At 39.3% G+C, this 17,040-nt stretch overlaps 1 protein-coding gene across 2 annotated transcripts; it reads left to right on the top strand.

The window, feature by feature from the left end:
• The first annotated feature begins 5,687 nt into the window (after positions 1-5,687).
• Positions 5,688-16,723, top strand: mrps15 (mitochondrial ribosomal protein S15). 2 transcript variants are annotated; one of them, XM_012957024.3, is made up of 9 exons: positions 5,688-5,935; positions 6,758-6,811; positions 7,817-7,892; positions 11,309-11,357; positions 12,115-12,199; positions 13,390-13,448; positions 13,974-14,012; positions 15,989-16,180; positions 16,376-16,723. In XM_012957024.3, exons 1-9 carry the CDS (start codon positions 5,803-5,805, stop codon positions 16,472-16,474), a joined length of 786 nt encoding a protein of 261 aa, XP_012812478.1. In that variant the 5' UTR covers positions 5,688-5,802; the 3' UTR covers positions 16,475-16,723. The 2 variants fall into 2 exon arrangements, with proteins under 2 accessions (XP_012812478.1, NP_001017066.1); NM_001017066.2 differs by lacking the exon at positions 13,974-14,012 and having other exon boundaries at positions 5,750-5,935; positions 16,376-16,677.
• Positions 16,724-17,040: the final 317 nt, after the last annotated feature.

The following is a 17,040-nucleotide window of genomic DNA, read 5'->3' as shown; positions in this document are numbered from 1 at the left end:
ACCTCACCATTTGCATTTACCCATGAGTATTCTCTTCAATATGATCGTGGAAACCCTTTGAGTGCCGACACCTTTCTATGCTATTTTACAAACGCTGCTCGGGCACCAAGGTAGTGCAAAAAATCCTCTGGTGTGCTCTCCATTTGGCATTTTATAATATATATATATATATACATATATACATATACACATACATACATATACATATACATATACACAGGTATGGGATCCCTTATCCGGAAACCCATTATCCAGAAAGCTCCGAATTACGGAAAGCTCGTCTCACATAGATTCCATTTTAATCAAATAATTCAGATTTTTTTTCTTTTTCTCTGTAAAAATAAAACAGTACCTTGTAATTGATCCCACCTAAGATATAAATAATCCATATTGGGTGCAAAACAATCCTATTGGGTTTAATTAATTACAGGTATAGGACCCATTATCCAGAATGCTCGGGACCAAGGGTATTCCGGATAAGGGGTCTTTCCGTAATTTGGATCTCCGTACCTTAAGTCCACTAAAAAATTAATAAAACATTAATTAAAGCCAAAAGGATTGTTTTGCATCCAATAAGGATGATTTATATGTTAGTTGGGATCAATTACAAGGTTCTGTTTTATTATTACAAAGAAAAAGGAAATTAGTTTTAAAATTCTGAATTATTTGATTAAATGGGGTCTATGGGAGACGGGCTTTCCGTAATTCAGAGCTTTCTGGATAATGGGTTTCCGGATAAGGGATCCCATACCTGTACCTATATATTAATAATGGGTGAGCCCAGAGGCCCTCTTGTCTTTGTGTTTCAAAACATATATACAGGTATGGGTATCCCATACTCGTATATGTATGTATAACAGGCTCCTCTAACTTTTGTGCAAGTAGGATAACTGCTTCTCAGGCAGTGCATTAAAATACAGGCTGAATGGCCACTTCTATGCCAGAACCTGTGTGACATAGGCATTACAGTACACTAACGACCTAAATCATAGAGGTGAATTTTCGCATCTTCCCACACAATCTCGTCACAGTGTAAAGTTATAAAATTACAAGGAAGTCACCAGAGAGTAGTGACTTGTCATTCTAGATGTTTGATCTTGTCACTCTTTGAAATTCTGAATTGGGCTGGTTAATATCCGTTCTCCATGCTGGTTTTCCCTGTAAGTTAATGCCTAACATGCAGAACATGGCAGGGGGCAATGCATATCAAGAGATGGCAACAAAAAGAACAAGGTTAGAGAAAGCAGGGTGAACAATAGCATGTGAACATTAACATTGAGTTGCGGGGGGGTTGAGCTGTCTGTTTGTTTTCACCTTCATAGTGTTCTGTAGGATTCAGCAGGGTCAGTCTAAAACAAAAATCTCCAATTCAATGGTTAGTTTATTTTTACTCAAAAGAAACTCACTGGGGGTTAGTTGTGGGATTCAAAGAAAACTACATATTATTGTACAGAACAGTTCCATGTGCTTTACCAGATATAATGAGTGAGGTCTTATGTAGTTGAATATCTATAATATAGCAGACCTAAGACCACTTTGAGAAATGCAAATTTAATCAGACTGGCATATATTCATTTGATAATCAGGGCAGTTAAATAACATTTGAAGATCTCCTATAGATCAAAATGCTTAATGTGCAAAGTCAGTCCCCCGCCATGGGGTACAAATTCCTGTTGTTACATTCCTGGCAGTCTTCATTTCTGTTCTTATAATTAAATAAGAGACCTGTTTCTGAATTGCCATGGGCCATAGCAATCTTATCAACCTGGTCACCCACCAAATCTGCAATAGCGGATTATGCCTTGTATGCCAGCTTAAAAAGGTTGTAAAGCCCCTAAAAACTATTATAAGCAACTGTATAATTTGTAGTCTCTTCTATTCTCTTCACTTACTGCTGGTTCTGACTATTAAGACAGAACCAGAAGCCAGCTCTCCTCCAGCCACAACATCTTGCATGCTTATCAACCTTTATTACTAATTCAACAGAATACCGAATATTCCACAATGGAATAAGCAAAAGCCTAAACTGCAGGGGTAAAAAACATCTGATGATAAAAATTGCTAATTTCTGTAAGCGAATTTGGTTCAGTCAGACACTTGGATTCAACTGAATTGGAATCCTGGCAAAAAAGGCTTTGATTCAGCCGAATCCCTAAAATATTCAAGATACATGGATGTTAAAAGAGAATATTGAAATCTTTACTAGACAGCTAGGAAATCACTAGTTTGCAGTACATCTGGTTGGAGGGCCATGCAGTGAAAGCATGGAAAGCATGATTGCTGAGGAGCATGTTGTGGTACATGAAATTGCTGCTTTGTATCCCAAATGTATTTGGGAGTACTGCGCTGCATAAACTGATGGCGCTATATAAATAATAATAATAAAAAACCCTTCCTTTTATCTCTTTAACACCATAACTGTAAGTATGTATTATTGTATTGACCTGACTGTTCTATTCATTTATTGTTATTCTCTGCAGCACTGAATACATAAGTAATGCTATATAACAGGGGTAGGGAACCTATGGCTCGGGAGCCAGATGTGGCTCTTTTGATGGCTGCATCTGGCTCGCTGCCAAATATTTAATAAAAAAAATAACGGGGGCATGGCCTGCGCTCGGCGGATAGAAGACGTGTTCTAAGCCTTAGAACACATCTTCTATCCGCCGAGCGCAGGCCTTGCCCTCCTCTGCATCGCATCCGGCATCCTTGGGACCCACCCTACCTTGCCCCGCAGTATCCGCAGCCAAACATATTGTATGCTATGGCTCGCACGGAATTACATTTATGTGTTTATGGCTCTCTCAGCCAAAAAGGTTCCTGACCCCTGCTATATAATATTAAAATATACATACATACAGGTACAGGTGTAGACACTGTGGAGGGCCTTTGGACCAATATTACTTAGCTTGCAGCCTCCCCATGGGAGCCAGGTTTCCAGCTCTGTGCTTGATCAGGCCCTTCCGGTACAAATTAGATTGTGCTCTACCAGCATCTCTGTACTCCCCTAACAGCCATGATCAGGTCACACTGCTTTTCTTCAGCAGTGCTGCTTCTGACTCAGCTTGCTTAAAGGAGAACTATACCCCCCTTAACTAGCACTGCCTTGACCCCCACTTCTCCCTTATTGCATAGTTTCTAACTTTTAAAACTGTCCCTATCGCTAACCCCAAGCTAAAAGAGCAGAGTAGCGCAGCTGCGTACCTGGCCGACATCCTCCCCGCAACTGAACAGTCTTTAGATCTCACCGCTGAGACAGACCCTGTTGCGCATGCTCAGTTTAAGCAGATTTCCTGCTACCTCCAACTGCACATGAGCAAGCAGGGATTGTATCGGCAGAGAGACCCAAAGACTGTTCAGTTGCGGGAAGTCGTCGACCGGGTACACAGCTGCGCGACTCTGCTCTTTTAGCTTGGGGTTAGCGATAGGGACAGTTTTAAACGTTAGAAACTATGCGATAAGGGAGAGGTGAGGGGGGTCAAGGTAGTGCTAGGGCTTTTATAGCCCAGGGGGGATTAGTTCTTATTTAAGGCAGCACTACCACTACCACAGATGGCAGACTAGTTTCCCTAGTAACTGGCAAACCCACACCTTGCAATGTAGGTAAGTGCATCTAAACCTCAGGCAGCAGGGCAAAGGAGTTCCCTTGACCAGGCTTGGAATCTGTAGGGCTGCTGTACTATGCCATAGACCAGGGATCCCCAACCTTTTATACCCGTGAGCCACATTTAAATGGAAAAAGTGTTGGGGATCAACACAGGCATGAAAATGTTTCCTGGGTGTGCCAATAACAGCTATAATTGGCTACTTAATAGCCCCTATGTGGACTGGCAGCCTACAGGAGGCTCTGTTTCACATTACACTTGGTTTTTATGCAACCAAACTTGCATCCATACCTGAAATTCAAAATGGGCACCTACTTTGAGGCCACTGGGAGCAACATACAAGGGGTTGGTGAGCAACAAGTTGCTCACAAGTCAATGGTTGGGGAACACTGCCATAGACAATCAACATTTATTAGGCTGGTGGGGGGCTGTTTGGGCCCCTGAGTACTTAAAATGCCATAACCTGTTTTGAATCTCAGCCTGGAATGTAGTGTTTAAGAGCAGTCCTATTAGGAAATATTTGTTATGCTTTATTAATGTGCAGCACTACTGACATTAAAGGACACCCTCTACAGCAGGCTAGAGAGTACCCTGGGCGCTATGGTTTGATACAGACACAGATCTGTCTGTGGCTTAATTCTGAACATTAAAGGAGAACGAAAGGCTAAGTCACTTGGGGGTGCCAAGTGACTTCAATTGCCTACCTTTTACCCCAGGCTGGTGCCCTTGTTAGAAGAGAACAGCACCAGCCCGGGGTAGCTGCCAGCGCTTCTTTGTTCCTTTCTCGCCGCGCGCGCATGCACAGTAGAGTAAAAAGCCGAGCTTTAACAGAGAAGTCGGCTTTTCACTCTACTGCGCATGCGATTGTCCGGGACATTCGGCAGCAGCGCGAGTAGGCAGGAGGAATCGCTCTCGACAGGTACCCCGGGCTGGTGCTCTTTTCTCCTAACAGGGGCACCAGCCCGGGGTACAAGATAAGCGATTTAAGTCACTTGGGGGTGCCTAACATTTTGGCACCCCCAAGTAACTTTGCTTTTCCTTCTCCTTTAAAAGACTGGAGGAGGGTGGAAAATTTGCAGCCAATTTGAGCAGAACAGGAAGCATTACATCTTGTTAAATAAACTCAACCAACCAAAGCCTTCTGTGTGTCTGGGTCAAGACTTTACACAGGCCTGACTATTTGCCTCAGGTATCCCTGATGATATCATGCTGCTTTCCTCAGCTGTATCTGTATATAACACAACATGCTATAACTGAAAACCCTGTATTAAAGGGATTGTTCACCTTTAGTATAATGTAGAGAGTGCTATTCTGGGACAATTTGTAATTAGTCATTTTTTATTATTTGTAGTTTTTGAATTATTTAGCTTTTTGTTCAGCTGCTCTTCGTGTTTAATTTTTAGCAGCTATATGGTTGCTAGAACCCAAATTAAACTAGCAATCAGGCAGTGGTTTGAAAGAGAGACAAGAATATGAATAGAGGAGTGCCTAAATAAACTAATACAAAGTAACAATAACAATAAATCTGTAGCCTCAAAGAACAATAGTTTGTTGGCTTCTGTGGTCAGTGGCCCCATTTAAAAGCTGAAAAGAGTTAAAAGAGAAAGACAATTATTAAAAAACTACAAATAATAAGAAACGAAGATCAATTAAAAAGTTGCTTAGAATAGGCCATACTATAACATTCTAAAAATTATCCTTAAGGTGAACCACCCCTTTAAGGCAGTTACACTACTCTTCCCCCCATCAACCCGGCAGCGCAACTATTGCACTGTGTTCCCAGCAGTTACGTACATATCTTAGTGCACTTGCTCCAGAGCCCTTACCGCCACCATTTCTTTATCACAACCCCTAGCTCTTGCAAGCCTCATCATTCTATTTGGGGTCATTACTAAAAAAAAAAGCAGACCCTGCGACTACTGAGAGTGAGATAAGGAGTTGTTTAAAAACAAATGTAAAGTGTGTAACTTATTTACTCCAGCAGATCGCTTGCTGTCTCCCGTCTACAGTTCCCCTTCTCCCGTGCTGTCACGTGACGCTTGTGACACAGACAAGTCCTTAGCGCTTGTACTAGCTACTTCCAACCTCCTCTGTCATAAGTAGTTCTCCCTCCCAAAGCCAGTCGCATGGTTATGACGTCAAGGCTTTCCTCAAGCCTATCCATGCTGGGTAGTACTTAGTTTGTCCGGGGACCGGTATGTTGTGTTTACGTAGAATTGTATGTGACCTCTGGGGTCGGGGAATAACGGCAAACCTCGGCCCCATGTGTGTAGGGAGTCGTTCCGTGGCGTGTCAGAGAGCTGTGACTGAAAATGGCGCTCCAGACTCCCGTAAGTGATAGATCGGAATACCCTTGAAGACAGAACCATTGCTAAATGACTTTCTTTTTTAACAAACTGAACTAGCGAGCCACTATAAGATTAACGTATACTAGGAGTATTGTAAAAAGAATGAAAAAGCTTCTTGCTTTAGAACAGCTGGGGTGAATCATTCTAGTAGATGGCATCATTTCGAAATAGTTTATACACTGTGTTTACGTTTTAAACCCACGGGAATTGGCATTACCCACGTTTTACTATGGGAGTATGCAGAAGGCCAACTTCTTAAAGTGCTTTTTAGTGAGATTGGGCTGCTGTAGCCCAAAAATAAATATGGTTACACCAAATTCTATTTTCACTGCTAGGGCAGGCCCAAAACTTTAACTTGACTCACAAAAGTCAAGCTGTTGGTTGCTTCAAAAGTGGGCAGTGATCTAATGCCCAGTGCGCTGTAGTGACCCCAGCACAGATGCCCCAGAAGTAGGGCAATTCAGGAAAATAATATGTATGACTTTCCAAGGATATCAAGTAGCAATTGTAAAAAGTGTCTGTATCACTTAAAGCCTGTATACATCAAGGAGTTTGGCTTTGCACCAGTAATTAGAATCCTCAATTTTAAGCTGAACTAAATCAGATTTCTAAGTTATGTGATTTTAAAGCTTAGGCTGACAAATGTTTATTCAATTATGCAGACTGGAAAAAAATCCACCCCCCCAATATTAGGTTCCAGGAATGGCATAATTGCATTTACTTAATGTATAACATACTTATTGAATTTAATAATACTGTATACTATATTCAACAACTTTTATATGCCCTTTTCTTGTTTTATAGGAACTTGCCTTTCCCTTGTTGTTAGAAATTATGCTCAAACAAGGAGGAGACAAGGTAGGAGCTGTTAAGTGATGACTCTGGAAAAATATTCCATTGGCAGCAAAAATAATACAAACATTTTTGGTAAAATCCTATATGGGCCTTTCCATGGCTGCTTTAAGTTACCATCAGGAAATAACTGTTGCATTTGAGGTTTTTTTTATTCGAATAGTGTCATAGATACACCTATGTGAAAATAGGAAGATTTACCAAAGTATAATATTATGACGTTGAAAGCAATTTATAACTCTTCTCCACTCTATATCTCTGAACTTATCTCCACATATGTACCAGATTGCTTGTTGCTTCTACTGATTGACTCCTCATTCATCATTATCTCTTTAAATACTCGCATGCTAGAGCTGCACCCCTGCTCTGAAATTCCCTCCTATGTTCCATTTAACTTTGTTAAAACATTTTTCTTAACCTGAGGCTTACCCTCATCTAGCCTAACATAGGTTCAGTATGCACTATGTGCAGCTAAATTCAATGCTCAATGCCAGATCTCTCAGTTTGCTGACTGCTGATATTGCCAGTTACAACACCTTGTCTCTCATTCCCCTTTTCATTTTAGATTGTGAGCTCTTTTGGGCATGGCCCACTTCTTTTATCAGATATATTTTTCTATGTCATTTATATTTAGTGTATTCAACAATTTACTATACAGTGCTGCGAAATGTATTTTGAGTCATGTTGAGTAAACGTAATTTATTATTATTATTATGATATATTTATATCAAATGTTACTTTTTTTTTATCCAGCTTCTGAATTCAATAGATTCCATTACATCAGACACTTACTGTATATGTGTCTGAAAATACATTATCATTTTAATGCTAGTTGTTATTTTATAATATTATTATAAAATTATTTTATTGTCTCAAATTACATGCTCATTTTTCAACTGGATATTTCAGGGCACCCAAAATAAACCAGGAAATCAGCTTTGTGACCCAAAAATTGGTTTAAAACAAATGAAGTACCTTTATTTTTCATTCCTTTTATGTTGCAAATTCTAGAAATACCAAGCCAGCTGGATGACTTGCCGCCCACAATGCTAAAGACGGAGTATACAGGTGTACAGTTGTCAGATGCGTGAGTAATATCATGTATTAAATTGACTGATGCGCAAAAGAGAGTTATGGGAACAGTCATAAAATGACCACTACCAATTGCTTGTGTACTCATTTGGTAACATATTAAGCAGAGACTCTGAAGCCTTGTACTTCCTTTAACAGAGTAGTTGTGGCTTTAACTTCTTTGAAATGACAAAAGGTAGTGTCAGATGTAGCTGATCCTTGGCCTGTCTATAAACGCAGGCTGAGAAACAGCCCATATGTATGTATGTATGTATAACTTTATTTATAAAGCGCCACAAGGGTACGCAGCGCTGTACAGTCTTACAGAATACAAAATTACACACAGGTAGGACAAGTGATATAATAAATAAATACAATAAGTATATATATATATATATATAAGTGCCATGTGGTATGAGACACAGTAGGAAGGAGGACCCTGCCCCGTAGAGCTTACAATCTAAGTATATGCTTCTTTGTAGTAACAGGCACAGCAATAGCCTGGGTGCAGATGCGGTGCAAATTTCAACTCAAAAATGCATACTTACACATTTTCACATCTGCACCCAGGCCAACACAATAAGGCACAAACTGGTAGTCTGTGGATTTTGGCAAATGCCAGCTGGGCCACAGTAAGATGCCATAGACAGTGACTTTTTGTTGGGCCGATGGGGTGCCTCTGTGTTCTTGAAATGCCAGAGCCTATTTTGAATCCCAGTCTGGACCTGGACGCAGTGGCAGTCATTGAACAGAGAAGGATAAATGCAGGCTGTGAAACAACCATGGCTGGTACAACCCTAAAGGTGGCCATACACGCACCGATAATATCGTACGAAACCTCGTTTCGTACAATATTCGGTGCGTGTATGGTATGTCGGCGAGTCGACCGATATCGCAGGAAGCTGCTGATATCGGCCGATTCGCCGATCGGACCAGTAGGAAAATTGTGATCGGGCGCCATAGAAGGCGCCTGATCAAAATCTCCCTTCAGCGCTGAATCGTCAGAAGGAGGTAGAAATCCTATTGTTTCTACCTCCTTACCTGCCGATTCAGCCCTGAATGGTGTGTGGCCACGTGTATGGCCAGCTTAAGCCTTTGTGGTATTTAACTTAAGTCTTAAATCAATGGCAATATGACAGTACACTACCACAAAGACAGCTTTCATATTTTTCTGGCCCCATAACATTCTATAAGAGATTTGTTGAATATACTTTTAGGAACAAAAGTCACTTGGGTTTCAGGATATCATTTTGTTTTCTACAGTTGCATGTGTTCTTCATTGCTGTTTTAGTATTTGTTCTTATTTTTTACTTTTGAGATTTGTCCAGTGTCAACAGCACCTACAGAGGTGCTTGAAAGTTTGTGAACCCTTCAAAATTTTCTATATTTTTTTTATATGTCACATATATATGTGACTTAAAACAGCATCTTATTTCAAACAATTCCTAAAAGTAGATAAAGAAAACTTAAACAAATAAAACAAAAATTATTATTTTGTCATGTATTAATTAAAAAAAAAAAAGATCCAATAACATATCTACCTGTGGCAAAAGTAAGTGAATAATGCTCTCACATTTGTGGTAACTGTTGATCAGTCCTGCACATCGAGTCGGAGGAATTTTAGTGGTGGGTTTCCTCACATGAACTGCTTCCTTGGATTAAAGAAGAAGGAAAGGCAAAATCTATTAAGCACACTATTAAATAGTACTACTATTGCTGTGTAAAAACGCTATATTCCTGGCTTGCCTAATGAAAGAATTACAGAGATACACATACTAGAACACATACTTGTACTTGTTTCAGTGAACGGCGCTGCCATCTTGTGTCCAGCGTGTCTGTATGGGCTGAAAAACACAAGCCAGCTCCCCGCTCCTGTCACAAACATTCTGCAGCTCCACAAACCCCCCCCCCCCCGCTCCTGCCATAAACCCTCGCCGTGGGCAGCACCTGCCCCCCCTGCTTCCCCCCCTGCTTGTCACAGAGTTCAGCACGCTGCGTCGCCATGGCAACCGGACGCTTCTGCCCTCTGCGCATGCACCGCCTGCAGTAACTAAGGCGCTAAGTCTTGGAGGAGCGATGCATTATGGGAATCTTCTCTACCCAGCTCAGCGTTTTTTTTCTCTGTTTGGCTTCTGATCTTCTGAACGGGTGAAGTATGGGGAGACTTAAGGGCACTATTGAGACAACTGAAGGTATGCCTGCAGCTTGGGATTAACTCTTTATTAGCCTTTCCTTCTCCTTTAAGGTCATAACTTTGACTAGGCCATTTTTTAGAACATTCACTTTATTCTTCTTTAATCATTCTTTGGTAGAATGACTTGTATGTTTAGGATCATTGTCTTGCTGTATTACCCACTGTCTCTTGAGATTCAGTTCACAGACCTATGTCTTGACATTTTCCTTTAGAATTCTCTGGTATAGTTCAGAATTCATTGTTCCATCGATGGCAAGCCATCCAGGCCCAAACCAAAACACTCCCACCACCATGTTTCACAGATTGGATATGTTTCTTATGCCGGAATGCTGTGTTTTTCTTTTTCCAAATAGAACGCTTATCATTTTATCCAAAAAGTTCTATTTTGGCTTCATCCATCCACAAAACATTCTTCCAGTATCCTTCTGGCTTGTCCAAATGATGGTCAGTAATATTTTTAGGGGAGAGCAGTGGCTTTCTCCTTGCTACCCTACCATACCATACACACATTTGCTGTTCAGTGTTCTCCTGATGGCGGACTCATGAACATCAACATTCGCCAATGTGAGACAAGCCTTCAATTGCTTAGAAGTTAGCTTGGGTTCCTTTGTAACCTCTCGGACTTTTAGACCTCTTGAGGTATCTTTGATGGTTGACCACTTCTGGGTAGAGTAACAACGGACTTGGATTTCCTCCATTTGTACACAGTCTGTCTGACTGTTGATTGGTGGAGTCCAAACTTTTTAGAGATAGCCTTGTAACCTTTTCCTGCTTTATGGGCATCTTTTTCTGAGGTCCTCTGACACCTCCTTTGTTCAAGCCAAATGATATGATAATCATAAGGATTCACTTACTTTTGCCACACGCAGATATGATATGGGATCATTTTTTTAAATAAATTAATTACCAGATATAATCATTTATGTTTTGTTTGTTTCAATAGGTTTTCTTCAGCTAGTTTTAGGAACAGTTTAAAGTGTTCATACATTTTCAAGCCCTACTGTACTATATTTCACATAGTGGCAAAATGTTCTTGAGTAACCGTAATTTAAGGGGTTGTGTTTTTGGTGCAGCTAGTGATCCAGGCATCCATTTAGTAATACCCTATGTGTGCTTACACAGTTTTATAGTTTTTGTTTATAGATGCCACTGAGGTTTTCATATAAACATATCTGAGCTTTATTCTTTTTAGATTTCATGAAGATCACAAAATACTAAATATTTTTTATCTGTTGCAGTGTTGATGATGTTGTTAAAAGACTGCTGAGCCTGGAAATGGCAAGTCAGGTCAGTGTCTTTCTACCAGGCAAAATTGCTTTACTTGAATGAGAGATTTTTTGACAAGTTCCAGATCCAGCTTTGCAATGCCTACATGTATTAAGCAGGAACACAGCTTTTTTTTCCCAGCGTTATCTTTAGGGTGGTGGTTGTAGTAAAGACCTAATTCTGTGTCTGTGAAGCAAAGTATGGGGCAGTTCACTGCTTATCCATATCCATTATTTTTAGAGGGTATATAGGAAAGAGGAAAGAGACAAAAGGCAGGGAAGAAAGCAATAATGTGTTTGAGTTTGCCATACACTCCTACTGTCTGCTCTGTGCTTGTAAAATACATTGCTTCACATTTTACTGCTCAATCTATTTAAATTTTTATCAAGGATTATTGCAGCATCATTCATTAATAATAACATTAGAAACACACTAAAAGAAAGCAAATGCAGATGTTACCTTTTTTATGCAAGAAGTTATTTTCAGTAGAGGCTTCAATTCATTCTGCATGCAAACTGTGTGCAGACATACAGATGCTATATATAGGATTATAGATTTTAGGCCTGGCCTGACCTATGGTTTGTGATTTTATCAATGTTAGTGGGGAAAAAAAAGAAACTAAGTAGTCCTTTTGAAGCCTATATCACTGTCTAGAAGGAATGTAGTTAATGCTGCATTTATATCAGAACTTTATTTTTCAAAGATTTATGATCTACTATTAAATAAGATTTTGTTTACGTTTGCTTGTTTGTGATTATTGTTTCCTTTTCTCTAAAAGGCAGAAAAGCTGAAAATCAAAACACAGCAGCTGGTGGACAAGGTGAAGAGAGACCCTCATGATACTAGATCCCCAGAAGTCCGTAGTAAGTATTTAATCTAATTGGTAGTCAGTGTATTTTAAATAAAGAGAGCAAATCATGTATGTGTACTATTAGCGTGTGCTTGAAAAACATTGTCTGCTTGGCTTAAAATTTACAGGGATGTGTTGATTTCAAGAGCATAATGTGGACTACAGAGACTTGCTTGGTAGCTGAGAGCAGAGCTGCCTTTCCCTGTGTGTATGAGGGAGCCAAGGGGCCCGTGAGAGAGTAAGCTAAGGGAGCTTAGAGGGAAAGATCCCTGTGGGGAAAGCCGTAACTGCAAGAGAAATGTAGCTGTCTTAAAGCCCGACAGGCTTAGGTTTTGCTGTGAAAAAAGCCTAAATAAAATGGGCTGTGGGTTATCTTTTTGCCAAGGGACTAGGCTGGATTAATTGATTTAGGTGTATGCAAAGGTATACCTCCAGGAGACAACAGTCCTATTACCTGTATTCAGTATAGTGCTTAAAGACTGACACCTCATATGGGACAGATACTAAAAGTGTATTGGTCAATGATTTCTGTAATTTACTGAATTTGAACTAATTCCCCCATACAAGTTTGTTTCTGGTTATTTTATAACATGCATAAAACTGCTGCTCAGGTCTTCCTTTTTCATGCAGACAGATGCGCTATGTACCCACTTTTGCTTTTATCAGCGTCGCCTCCTTTGTAGCATCCATCTTTTCTGGTGGAGGTGATGCCTTTTCCTAATTTGTTCCATGTATTCTAAACACCCTCAGTAGCCGTTCCAATTTGCATATACTGTACATGTATCCTATTTTGGACTAATAAGGATTACTTATAGAGATCTCTGGGATAGTGCATACACTACAATGTTTATCTTTGCACGGTAGACATAATAGATTGAGTGGAGAAACAAATTTTAAAAACGGACAGAAACAAAAAAGTAAGCATGGAAAGGTGACATTTTTAGAATGAAGAAATGCAGTATGTGAATGGAGCAGAGAGTCACCTGCAGATAAAGAATATAAGAGAAACTGAGATAAAAGTCTCAATGGTCAGTGGACACAGAGGATAGAACAAAAACTAAGTATATTTGAATAGGTATAAAGCATTAAAACATTCTCCCAAGCTGAAACATATATTTCCTTAAAACAAATAAAATCATCACAATGGTATTATGGTTCAGTGTAGTTTTGCTCTATCCTGATAATGATTTTTTCTGTCTGTAGTTGCTGCTTTAACAGCCAAAATTAGAAATTACCGGGAACATATTCAGAAGCACCCTAAGGTAAGTACCTTGAAAAAGTAATAGAAATAGCATCACCTGTTTCCAGAACTTTGCCTTCTAAGCCAAAGAATGACTTGTGCAGTAAATTTAACATTTGGGGATTAAAAAAAACTTAAAATAACCACTCGGCACTAAAAAGTTCCTTCTAATTATAGTTAGTACAGAGGAAAACCTATGCTTATATACTATAACCATACTTTATAGTATGTCTATACTTTAGAATGATTTATTATGTAATTGTGATTATTTATGTTGGCTACAACTCTAATTATGACACTCTCCCTTGCTATTTTTTAATAAGTAGACTATCACTATAAAATGAAGCTGTATAAGGAGGAAAGAAGAGTTGTGCAATCACACCATTATACCAAGGCCCTATAGGAACCATATGACCATCTCCAATTATGCCATGTGTGAGCTTGGTGTTGTGAATGGGTAGGGATTGTTGTTTAAAAGCTGTGTCCTCTGATGATAGTCCTGATTTTATTAAAGGAAACATATAGCATAATCTCCCTGTTCTTGCAGACAGTCATGAATAATCTGTGTGTCAGCTTTCACTCTGAGGTAAACTTATCATGAACTTTTAACACAACTTTTTTACGCAAATTTCTTTTATATTTAGAGGAGTATAATGCACTGGCACATTTTAGTTTTTTTGCACAATATGTCCCCTTTAAAGTGCATAGAAATGTGGCCAACTGAAAAATGATACAGCAGCCCTATCATTTATAACTGGGAAATACACAAATAATTAGAATCCACTTTTAAGCATGTACTAAGGGGCACATTTACTAATCCATGAACGTCCGAATGCGTTTTTTCCGTAATGATTGGTATTTTTGTGATTTTTTTCGTCGGCGTTGCGACTTTTTCGTGAATTGCCTCGAACTTTTCGTCGCCGTCGCGAAAAAAACGTACTGTCGTGTCGTGGGAGGCTTCCAAAATCATGCAAAGTTGGAAAGGTTTGCACGCCGTTTACGAGCGCTCAATACGAAAAAGTATAAGAATAAGAAAAAGACAATTCGTGAAAAAGTCGTGCCGGCAACGGAAAAAACGCAAAAAATACGAAAAAGTCTCAAAATGTTCGTTTCCAATCCGTTTTTTTCCCATTCGGGATTCGGATTCGTGGATTAGTAAATGTGCCCCTCAGTGTAGTAGTCCCTTTATGTGATCTATGATCTTGGTAGTTAAGAACTTAAGATAAGTGATCGACAGCCAGAATGGGTTTTTGTTGCATTTCAGTGTTCTGTAGCATTGTTTCCTCATGCACCAAACTTTCTCCTTTTAAAAAGTAAAGCCCATTTAACTTACAGATGCCAATATCTGGTGCATTTCAGGAGGCTGAAACGTGCCACAAATTGGCTCCTGGAGCTCCCATGTAAGTGAATGGTTACAGACTCTTTAGCTTAGTTAAAACGAGAATTAATGGTATAATCACTGGGGGTTGCCAACATGTTATGCACCTGCCAGTGATTATAATTGCTTACCTGATATTTTGGGATGGTGTTTCTGGTGGTAAAAAACTGCACTGCTATTTCTATAATTTCCCACAGTCTTCTTCCACTTCTGTCTTCTTTTCACCTGGTCCAGGCAGGTGCATGCGCAGTAGAGTGAAAAAGCTGGCTTTTTGTTTCTAAGTTTTGCTTTCACTCTACTGCGTGTGCACCTGTCTAGACCAAAACAAAATTGAGACAGAAGACGTTGAAGTAGGCAATCAGCTTTTACAGAAACACCATGGGCCTGTGCAGTTTTTAGCAAACAGGAGCACTGGCCCAGGGGTATTGGGTAAGTGATTATAATCACTGGGGGTGCCTTACATTTTGGCACTCTCCAGTAATTATAACATTAGTTCTCCTTACTCCATACTTAAAGTAGCTTGTTGGCCTTAAAATGTTTCAAGAATTTTCCATTCAAGTAAATTGGAGCCACTACAAATGGGTTGTACTGGGCTAAGAAGTGTTATTTTGCCCATAGGGTCTAGGTTTAGCATTTAATTGCTTCACTCTTGGGTTATATACCATTCTTCTAGAATGCCAGAAGCTATAAGTTAGAAAACATTGATCCTGTTTCTGCATTATATTTTGTAAGCCTGTAAGCAGTTGATATTTTGATCAACTGCAGTTTAAAAGAACAATAATTTTATATTTTGATTTGTAACTTTATAGAACAAGGAGCAAGTATATTTTTAGTCAGCTGCTTGGTTAAAATGTACAATAAGATTTCTCTATTTCTTTGTAGATGGTGAAACCAAATTATAAACACAGTGCAGCGTTTAGAATATGTCATTTATGGGTACCATTACTGCTCTGTTGTAATCTATTGGTCTCATATTTTTATTTATTTATTCATTCATTCATTCAGTCTAGCTACTTCCTGTTGGATTGTTTTCTTAGTTATGTTTTTGTGTGTTTTCTGCCCCTGTTTGGTGTCTCTTATTTCAGATCTTTGAAAAAAAAAAACCTCATATCTTAGACATCATCTTGTATCTATTTTGTACCTGTGTTAATATTTTCTCATTGTCTCTGCTTCTGTACTTACAGGATAAATCAAACAAACGCAAGATGCTGATGGCCATTGATAAACGCAAAAAGATGCTTAAGAATCTGCGCCTTACACGGTATGATGCATTTGAGCATGTATGCGCACAGCTTGGTATCGAGTACACATTCCCTCCTGAATATTACAGGCGAGCTACACGTAGATGGTTGGCCAAAAAAGCTCTATGCTTAAAGGTGAGTCATAATGTAAAGCTGATGCCTGCAAATATTTTCCTGAACCATATAGGTGTTTTTGAATGTATGTTCCTTTTTGCTTCCACTTCTTTCAAGTATTTGTTTATTTATTTTTTTGAATGGTTGTCATACTCTTCTTCACTTTAGTGAGAGGAAGAACAGAAAGGCAATTCATTTTGTTTATGTTAAATCTAGGTGTATAATGAAGCGAAGAGGCTGCAAGCTGCTGGACTGCTTAAAAAAAGAAGACCTTCACGAGTTCAATCTAAAGAAACACAAGGAAAACCAGTTTGATTTTGCCTCACTTGGAAAGAGATGATGCAAAACTTAAAGGGAACAAGTAACCCTTGATCAGTACATCTTGTGTGAAATATACCTGTTGTCGTTGCCAAGACCATTAGTGACTGTTTTAGTGATCAGAATCCAAAGCTCTTATGGTTACAATAAAACCTATATAATATATTAATTTTTGTATTAAAGTTTTGTTTTGCCACTAACCTGGCCTCTTATTAAATAAACACTTAACATTTGGCGACGGTCAAAGATGTGTCTACTGTGTATGTCTGCTGTTTCCTGCTCCAAATGAAATCAGTCAGGCATGCTCAGGGGCATAACTGTTTTCCACTTGGACATGACCAAAATAGACTTATATAAAGGGATTGCAGTGCACTGACAGAGACATATCAGCATCCCGATATACAGAGTCTGCAATGCTTTGCGGTATAGTGGCACCCCGGCACACTGCATTGTTTGTACATCCCCAATGAATATAGTTAATCTCAGTAATATACTAACTAGCAAATGAAATGCTGCTCCGTTGAGGAGATTCTGAATGACTGTACACAAAAAAATATTTTTAC

This window comes from Xenopus tropicalis, chromosome 2 (assembly GCF_000004195.4).
Source record: "Xenopus tropicalis strain Nigerian chromosome 2, UCB_Xtro_10.0, whole genome shotgun sequence".
Taxonomy (NCBI): domain Eukaryota; kingdom Metazoa; phylum Chordata; class Amphibia; order Anura; family Pipidae; genus Xenopus; species Xenopus tropicalis.
This window is presented reverse-complemented; position numbering and strand designations above follow the sequence as displayed.